We start from the raw sequence: 9,915 nt of genomic DNA, 5'->3' as shown, positions 1-9,915 counted from the left end.
GAAAATAGGGTGGGTCTGCGGGGTCTGCTGGCTGTCCTGTGAGGTGCCCAACTTCAGCTAGTTGGAGCCGAGCCTCTGTTTTGACCTTTCTGCTGGAACGGATGTCGCGGGGTTTTGGTGTCTCCGATTACCTGAGAAAATAGGGTGGGTCTGCGGGGTCTGCTCGCTGTCCTGTGAGGTGCCCAACTTCAGCTAGTCAGAGCCGAGCCTCTGTTTTGACCTTTCTGCCGACATCGTTGTATGTACTAGTGGAAATAAACCTGTGAGGTAAATTTTTACAAATCAAATTACTAAATTAGAGTAGGGGCATTTACAATGTTCTTAATTGCCGCATCTCTATTCTCCATGGCATCCTTAAGTCACTATACCCCTCAGTGTTGTCTTGGGACCACTTCTGTGCTTTCCGCTATTTTTTATTAGCCGTCTTCATGACTCATATATTGGTGTCTATCCCAGTTATTGCTCTTGAGCTTCACTTGTATCTTCCTAACTGCCTTGAATATCTCCATGTAGAGAGCTAACATTTACAAAACTGAGCTCATTATCTGTTCTCTAAGTCTACTCCTTTACTATATAGTTCCACTTCAGAAAATGATGACAAAATTTATTAGTGATAAACCAAGGTTCTGAAAATTATCTGTAACTCTTTCCCTTTTTCACTATATCAGTTTATTGCACCTTCTGTATTTCTTTTGAATCTACTTTTCCTCACCATTCTCTGCTCCTAGTTTACTATACAGCATCCTAAATTAACTTTTTATTTTTCGTCTATCCCCTGTAAATCTTCTCTCCACACTCAAACTAGAGATATCTTTCTAAAGGACTGCTTTGATGGTATCAGTCTCCTATTTTATTTTGTCTTTTTTTTTTCTTCTTTTCTTCTTGTTATATACTGTCGAATTGTGTCTGACTGGCACAAAAGATTGCTCCTCCTTCTCCAGCAGAGCATCTAGTGGATTCACACCACACACCTTTGGGATTGCAGTGCAGTTTCTTGCCACTAGACCACTAGAGCTCCCTTCAGTCCCCTATTTTAAGCCCTTTCATGGTTTCTTCCCTGCAGTATAATACAGGGATTGGCTAATTATGACTTGTGAACCAAATCTAGCTGTTCTGTTTTATGCAACCCAAGAACTAGGAATAGGTTTTAGAGAGTTGTTGAGAAGACTCCCCATGAAAACAACACACACATACAAAGAAGAATATGCATTAGAGGTCTCATGAGACCTTCTTGTGAGACCTGTAAAGTCTTAAAGGTATATTGGCAGACAATTTCCATAAAAATTTGCTGACCTCTGCTTTGTAACATTCAAGTTTTCATGTGAGCTACTAAACCCAGCATGAACCTTCCCTCTTTTTATCTTTCTCAATTTCTCTATTCCTTTCACTGTCTACATTGGATGTTGTTGACCAGGTCCCCAAGTATGTCTGAATGACGTGTTTTGATTCAGGCTCATAGCAAGGAATCAGAAGTAATTTCTTGTTGCAATATTGTACTAGCTGCTGTTGATGTCGTGATGAGTAAGAGGGTCATAATTCTAGCACTCATGGAGCTTTTAATGTAATAGGAAAGGTAGGTGTTGAATAGGTAACTACGATGACATATCGGAGGAGTTATACAGTTTATCATCAAACTAGCTAGTTGAGGAGACACAAAATGTTTACGTGGCATTTGCATAAATGAATGTGGTAATTCCTATCATTGAGGAGATAGTCCATGTTCGCACATGCTATTATTATGAATCCAGAGATGGGAGAGATGTTTCAGAAAAGATTTTGTAGAATTGGCATGAAAAGAGCTAGTAATTGCCATTTGGGCAGTTTCTGTAAGTTGGTGTCCGAGCTTTCTTTGTGAGTTAAACATGGGTAAGGGTTCTGAACAGCATCTTAGATTTTGCAATCATGGATGTAAAAGTGATGTTCATGCTGTAAGAATAGAAGGACTTGCTCTTAATTATAGAAAAAGAAGAGATCCAGCACTCTTCTGTCAATATGCTGTACTGAGGTAACCTGAGGTTGCTGTGATGTTGAACCTTTGCCATTTGTATGTCAAATGCTTTAACGGTTACCCATGGAGGACAGTGTTTGGTGGAGCTCCCAGTTTAAGACAGATTTGGAAGCAGGAGTGGCATCCACTTCCTAAACAACATGCCTCTGGAAACTCTATGAATTTTGATAAACAATGATAACTATAGAAAGGCTTCAGGCCTTTTGTTCATAGGTTTGCTGTGAGTTGTGCTCAACTCAATGGCAATCAACAGCAACAACAAAAGCTTGACTTGGGGGAAGAGATGACCATAGTAGAGGATTGTTGTTTTGTACCATCAAGTTGAAATCAACTCATAGCGACCCTTCAGTGGGTTTTCAGAGGCAGTACATCATGTGAGAGTTGCTTACCCATCTTTTCCCCATAGAGCAACTGGCAGATTTGAACCATGTGCCTTTGGGTTGACAGCACAATTCCTTACCACTAGGCCACCAGAAGAGAGTTAGTGGAAAAAAATAGAGGCCTGTAAGCACACTAAGGAGAAGACCAGGAGAGAACAGGAGGCCTGGCAGTCCACAGAGGCAGGAGTAGGTCTTTTGTGTCAAGTCCAGTAGAAGAACAAAACTGAGGTAAAATGCATGAGAGTTATTGAGTCTGGCCAAGTGAAGTTCTTGTTGGCCTGAGATTAGTCTCATTAATTTGATAATGAAGAAATAGTGAAAATATGACAACACATGTATGCCACTGGCTTGAGGAATTTATATAAAAGGTAAATGAGCAATTGGTATTGGAGCATATCAGAGTTAAAATAAAAATTCCCAAAATTCTATTACTAGTACTAACCTAGCAGGTTAGGTATAGGGCATTAGGGCCCGTTTATTCATGTTATATTTTTAATGACCAGCACACATAAATACATATAAAATAAAATGGAGTTTATTCCAGTAGCTCAACGTTTCTTATGCATCCTCTGAAAAGTCAGTATATTGATAAGAAGACATCCACTCACATACCAGCTTTCTTTCCTCATTGTAACTGACAGAGCTATTCCATTTTCAATTGAGCATGGCGTTGCGTATGACTGTCCCCTGCTTGTCTGCATTTGTCATGATCATTTAACTCCTTGCTTTCTGTTTCTCTTACAGTTTACCCATTGCCTTTGATTTGCTGATCATGAAACGCAGGTGGAAGAGTTTCTTTCATTGGTCACTGGTGGCCTTAATACTCTTTCTGGTGAGTTTTTATTTATTCATTCTTTCATTTTTTTCTTGTCTTGAATTAAAGTTGTCATGAAACGAGCTTCAGATATAGGAAAGAAAATGTGATTAAATTCTGCTTTTCATTGTAAGGTGTACTTTATTAGTAGTGCAAAAGTGTTTTCAGAACGAAACCTGCTCTGTGTTTTCTGCTGTTTCAGGTGCCTGTGGTGGTTATTGACAGCTACTATTATGGGAAGCTGGTGGTTGCACCACTCAACATTGTTTTGTATAATGTCTTTACTCCTCATGGACCTGACCTTTATGGTAAGGCTTTAGGAAATTTAAGTTAAGGCATAGCTTAATTTGCCTGACCTTCACAATCTTAGTTCCATTGCCTCATTTTATCAATTACAGCATTACTTTGTTGGTGACTGCTTTCTCTTGTTTAAAAATAAGTTGATATTTGAATATAACCCAATAAGAACAGGTAGCCATTCAAATACTTCTCCTTCATTGATAGGATAGTCAGTGCTGCCTGGCTGTCCTGATCTCTGTTATTCCCAGGTTCAATTTTGAGATCTCTATTGGGTGTGCCATGCTTTTGATACTACTTTTGTTATGATTATGATGAAAAATTACTTTCCCTCTCTTTTTAGAATATCAATATTATAGCAAAAATGAAAATAAAAATGTACATAATCCCATCACTTCCAGGTAACTGTATAATACCTGGTAATACTTCTCCATATATTTTCATACATTCAAAAACAAACCTTTGAATCGCTTCTAAATCATGGCCTTTTTGAGGCTTTAAATCTTTCCTTGAGGAGACCTCTCATCTTTGTTTTGTGGAGCTGGTGAGTTTGAACTACTGATGTTTTTGTTAAAAGTCCAACATGAACTGTTGTTGATGTTATATGTTGTCTCGTCAACTGCAGCTCTTCCCTGTGAAGAACAGATTTGATCCCTGCCCTCCCCTGTGCCATCCTTGTCTTCTCTGAAATACTTGAGTCCATCTTGTTGAGGGTTTCCTGTTCTTATCCTGACTCTCCCCACCTTGCCAAGCATGATGTCCTTTTTCAAGGACTTTTTTTCTGTACATAAGTAAATCAGTCAGTCAGTCAGTAATTGCTGTCAAGCCACAACCGAGACTCATAGCTGACCCTCTAGCGAGTTTTCAGGGACTGTAAATTGTCCAGGAAGAAATTGCTCATCTTTCTGTCACTGAGGAGTTTGAGCAAATAGTGGGTTTGAACCACCAGAGAAGCATGTGCTTTCACGTTAACAATGCAGCTCTCTACAGACGACACCACCGGAGCTCCTTTCCCCCCTGTATATATTAGTGGTGTTGTTAGTACCATTGAGTAGGACTCATAGTGACCCTGTGAGCAACTGATCTGAACTCTCTCCTATCCTGCGCCAGCCCCATCATCTCTGACTTACTTAGGTCCATTGCTTCAGTCACTGTGTCAGTCCATTTTATTGAGGGTTTTTGTCTCTTTTGCTGATTCTCCACCTTTCCGAGCCTGATGTCCCTTTCCAAGAAATAGCCTATCCTAACTATAGCCTCTCCACCCTAAGAAGGATAGACTCTCTCCTCCTGTGTGATTAACTGCCTCTGAAAACCTGCTGGAGGGTCAGCTAGTGGTTGGTTCTGATTCGGTACACAGCAACAACAATAACATGCCCCAAAGGCAATATCATGAAAGATGGAAAAAGACTGAAATTTTCAAAAGTATCATCTTAATTGGATCTACAATCAACACTCTTGGTAGCAGCAGCCAGGAGATCAGGAGATGTATTGCATTGAGAAAGTCAGCTGTCAGAGATCTCTCCAAAGTCCTGAAGAACAATGATGTCAGTTCAGTGATTAAGTTGTGTCTGATTGAAGCCACAGCCTTTGCTATCACCTGCTATGCATCTGAGAGCTGGACAATGAATAAGGATGGCAAGTGAAGGAGCAACGTATTTGAGTTGTGGTTTGGAGAAGAGTACTGAATATCTCATGAACTACCAAAAGAACAAACATATGTCTTTGAGGACCTGCAACCAGAATATTCCTTGGAGGCAAAGGTGGTGAAGCTTTGTCTCACATATTTTGGACATATTGTTAGGAGAGGCTACTCCTTGGAAATGGACGTCATGCTTAGAAATGTGGAGGGACAGCAAAGGAGAGGAAGAGCTTTAACGAGATGGATTGAAACAGTGACTGTGGCAATGGACTCAAATGTATCAAGGATGATAAGGATGGTGTGTAGGATAAGGATAGGACATAGTTCAGATCTCTTATTCATAGGGCTGGTATGACTCATACTTGACTTGATGGCACTTAACAGCATGCTCAAAGGATGTGTGATAAAGCTTCACCATCCTTGCCTCTAAGGAATACTGTGGCTGCACATTCTCCAAGGCATATCGTTTTGTTCTCTTGGCAGTCCATGGGATATTCAGTACTCTTCTCCAACACCACAACTCACAGGTATCTTTCTTCTCCTGTCATCCTTGTTTATTATCCAACTCTCAGAGGCATAGCAAGTGATTAAAAAGACCATGGCCTGACTCAGGCACACCTTAGTCTTAAAACTGTTATCATTGCTCCTCAATACTCTGGCGAGGTCCCTGATTGTAGACTTTCCCCTATGCTGTATATTTCCCAGTCTCCTGTCTGCTGGTACCAAGGGTATTGACTATGGATCCAAGTATGATGAAATTATTGACAATTTCAATCTTCATCTGTCATGATGTTGCCTATTGGTAAATGGTGAAAATTTTCTTTTCTTGATGTTGAGATGCAATCCATATTGAAGCTATAGTCTTTGATCTTCTGTAGCAAGCACTTCTTCAAGTCCTCCTCACTTTCAGTAAGCAAGGTTGTGTCATCTGAAAAACAAAGATTCTTAATGAGCCTTCCTCCAATCCTGATGCTACACAGAATCCAGGCTCCTTGAGTAATTTTCTCAGCATATAGATTCAATAGGTATGGAAAAGGATACAACCCTGAAGCATACCTTTCTTAATTTTAATCCACACAGTGTTCCCTTGCTGTTTGGACAATAGTGTCTTAGTCTAGATATAAATTTCACATAAGGACAGTTAAGTTCAGGGATTCCCATTCTTCTTAATGTTAGCCATAATTTTTTAGCATCCACACAGTCAAATAAAGCACAAATGTGCTTGCTAGTTTATAGTTTACTCTCATTAGTATAGCACTTGTCTGTCATTTTTCTATACTAGGATAACTGTGGGCTGCTGTGATGCTTGGAAGCTATGTCACTGGTATGTCAAATACCAGAAGGGTCATCCATGGTGGAAAGGTTTCAGAACTCCAAGATTAATAAAGACTAGCAAGCAGGATTGACTATCCATTTCTGAAATAACAGGCCTTAGGAAACCCTATAAACAGCTGAGGAACACTGGTAGCTATAGTATCAGTGGTAGAATCCAGACTGGAAGTCAGTCAAAATGAGGAGAAACTGTTACAACCATCCTCCAATAATTGGAGCATGGAATGTTAATAGAAACATTTAATACTGCTTTTTGAATTTTTAATTTACTTCAATATGAGAGTACAGACATTTGGGAAATCTATAGACAAAATACTATATAAAGATGGGGTTATTTTAGAAGTATGGTATTTTGGCCAGCTAGTGTTAAGGAAAAAAATGGAATGCCATAATTTATCTGTTTCACTTTGCCAATACAACCTATAGATTGAATGCTGCTGGTTTTCATCGAGTCAGAACTGACTCATAACCTCCCGTGGGTTTTCAGAGGAGGTAAATTGCATGGGAGGAGATTGACCATCTTTCTTCTGCAGAGCGGCTGAAATTTTCAAGCCATGTGCCTTTGGGATTGCCATGTAAATTCCTTCCACTAGACCAGGAATATTTAAAAGAGCAATAGAAATGAGGTTTTATTGGATCTCTTGGGATTTGGAGCATATTATCATTTTAGACACTAAGTAATAGGTCAGAATAAGTGTGGTTTTGTTCAGTTAATTGAACTCACAGACCACATAGACAAAGAATAATTGCCTAATGAAGGAACTTTAAAAGGCTTCTTTGTGGCTCCGAGATCCCCAAGGATGAGAAAAGGCCTCACATTCAGACTTGGCCTCTAGATGTCTCCCTTTAGCTAGGGAGAGCACTTATGTTTTAAATTGCATCTTGTAACATTTTAGTCAATTCTACAAGATAAGACAATAGAAGAGACTATCTCCTCTTAGACCCAGATGTCACATTAGAGATCAGTTTACAAGGAGGCAATTGGAAATCATAATAGCCATTTTGTATTGGTGAATAAATTGTGTTAGTGGTAAAAGGCTGCACCGAAATCCCAAGGACACATTGTTTGAATCCACCTGCTGCTTCCTGGGAGAGGAACTGGGAATTTTCTCCAATGCAGTTAACTGCCTCTGAAAACCGGTTGGAGGGTCAGCTATGTCTCGGTCTCAACTCAACACCACACCACAACCACACAAGTTGAAGTTGAATCTTGAAAACCTGGCTTCTACACTTTCATATATGCAGTTACATAACCATATTTTAACTCTTCTTTATAAACTCTTGTGAGGGCATGTGAAAACAATCTAATTTTTATCGTCCTCTCTCATTTGATAAAGTTTATAAATCTAGAAATTGCAAGTCTATAGGAAGAGTATGAAAGAAAGAGTAAACTTTAAATTTATGTTTCTAGTTTAATAGTGGATTAGAGATTGCTACCAACCCAGAGGAACATGGTTCAAATCCACCAGCTGCTCCATGAGTGAAGGGCAGTCTCCTCACGTGCAATTTACTGCCTCTGAACACATGGTGGAGGGCCAGCTATGGGTCAGTTCTGACTTTGAACATAACAGCAACACCACTTGAGGAAGCTCTGGTGGCTTAGTGGTAAGAAGTTGTGCTGACAACCCAAAGGCAAGTGGTTCAAACTCACCAGCTGCTCTGCAGGAAAAAGATAGGCTGTTCCCTTCTGTGCGGTTTACAGCCTCTAAAAACCCAGTTGGGGCATGGTTATGAGTCATTCTGACTCAAGGGCTCATAACAGCAACCACATCTGCCTCTTATTACCCCTATCTGCCTACTTGGTAAACCTGGTATAACAGCAGGGAGCATTTCCTTGGATGTTGGCGTTAGCTGTTTATCTCAGCCAGTGGTTTACTGGGAAGCATCCTTGGAGCTGCTTTTTGTATCCTTTGATGAACCTGGGGTAGCTTTAGTTCAGAGTCTGCTGTTGTAAATATACAGAACTGATGATTCAGTAATGATAGAAAACTCTCCCTTGGATGGAATGGACTGATGCAGGTCTGTGGTTCCAGACTTTCAGGGGTTGATGGTCAAGTGTTTGTCCTTTCTCTTTATCTTTTAATTTAGTACTTGTTGATCTGGTTTCTGGCCATTTCAAGAATGTGCCTCAGTTATCTAAGTGCTGCCATAACAGGAACACCACAAGTGGATGGCTTTAGCAAATAAAAAGGAATTCTTTTAGAGTTTGTGAGGCTAGAAGTTCAAATTCAGGGTCCCCATTCTACGGGAAGGCCCTCCCCCCCCCCCCCCCCCCCGGTTTCTCTCCTCTCTCTCTCTCTCTTTGTTGATTGTGAATGCAAGTCCTTGTTTCCTTCAGCATCTGCAGACAGCCCAGGCATTCCTGGGAGACCCTGTGTGCCCTGCCCTTCCCCAGAGTCCAGGACCAGGGTCCAAAAGAACTCATTCCACTCTTGGGAATTATTTCTTGGTGATACCAAGGCTCCACCCCTTTCCTGCCCTTTTATCTCTAGTAAGATAAAAGCTCCTACAAGCCACTCACTTGGGAAGCTCCCTTTATGTCAGCTTATGGCTGTTAAGGGTGTAAGGATTGTTGCATTCCACCCTTATTTCTCTTACAGCCATTTGTTTTATCAGATAATGGGAGATTGGTAAATAGCCTCCATATTATATCATTACCCACATGAATTCTCAATTCATAAAGAGTATTACTCTTTTTCACTGTAGCAAAACTGCTACAGAGTGAATACTTTTTCCATTCTAGGAGTTCATGTTCTGTATGAAACACAACATGAATGAAGGATAGTGTGAAACACAATGTGGACGAACTTTGTAAGCAAACCAATATAAAATAAAAATTTATAAAACCCAAAACAATTACTTTTAAGAAAGAAGTACATGTTCTTTCTGGCCAAGGCCTTCAGTAAGACTTGTCAAGAATCACTGAATCTCTCAGGTTGCATTAGTACCTGAGTGTTTTTATGTCCTCGAGCTCCTTTTAGTTCTTGAGATCAAATAAGGTGAGTATGTGTAAAAGTACTTTTTGAACCAAAAAATATTCTGTAATTGTTACCTAATCTTATTATAATTCGAGAATTCACTCAGTAAATATCAAAGACCTATGTTTTTCTCACATACTTTGGGCATGTTGCTAGGAGAGGTTATTCCTTGGAGAGGACATCATGCTTGGAAGGGTGGAGGGGCGGTGAAGGGAGGAAGACCCTCTACCAGGTGGGTTGACACGGTGACTGTGGCAGTGGGCTTGAGTGTGTCAGGAACTGTGAGGATGGCACGGGATAGGACAAGTGTTCAGATTGGTTTTTTCAGAAGGTTGCTATGAATTATACAAATTGATGGCACCTAAGAACAAAACATAGGTACTGTGATTCTGTAAAATTGTTAAACTGTAAGATAGCATGTTTTATTTCCTGGAAACTCTGGTAATATTTGGATATTTTTATAATTT

General features: G+C 40.1%; 1 protein-coding gene across 1 annotated transcript in view; it reads left to right on the top strand.

Annotated features, from left to right (window-relative positions):
- ALG9 (ALG9, alpha-1,2-mannosyltransferase) overlaps positions 1-9,915 on the top strand; it is a 162,352-nt gene that overhangs the window by 14,782 nt on the left and 137,655 nt on the right. Inside the window, exons 7-8 of the mRNA XM_006890770.1 lie at positions 3,133-3,220; positions 3,405-3,510. Coding sequence (XP_006890832.1) covers positions 3,133-3,220; positions 3,405-3,510 — 194 coding nt within the window. The remainder of the gene's footprint in view (positions 1-3,132; positions 3,221-3,404; positions 3,511-9,915) is intronic.

This window comes from Elephantulus edwardii, unplaced genomic scaffold (genome assembly GCF_000299155.1).
Source record: "Elephantulus edwardii isolate Elephantulus edwardi_28Jun2011 unplaced genomic scaffold, EleEdw1.0 scaffold00093, whole genome shotgun sequence".
NCBI lineage: Eukaryota > Metazoa > Chordata > Mammalia > Macroscelidea > Macroscelididae > Elephantulus > Elephantulus edwardii.
This window is presented reverse-complemented; position numbering and strand designations above follow the sequence as displayed.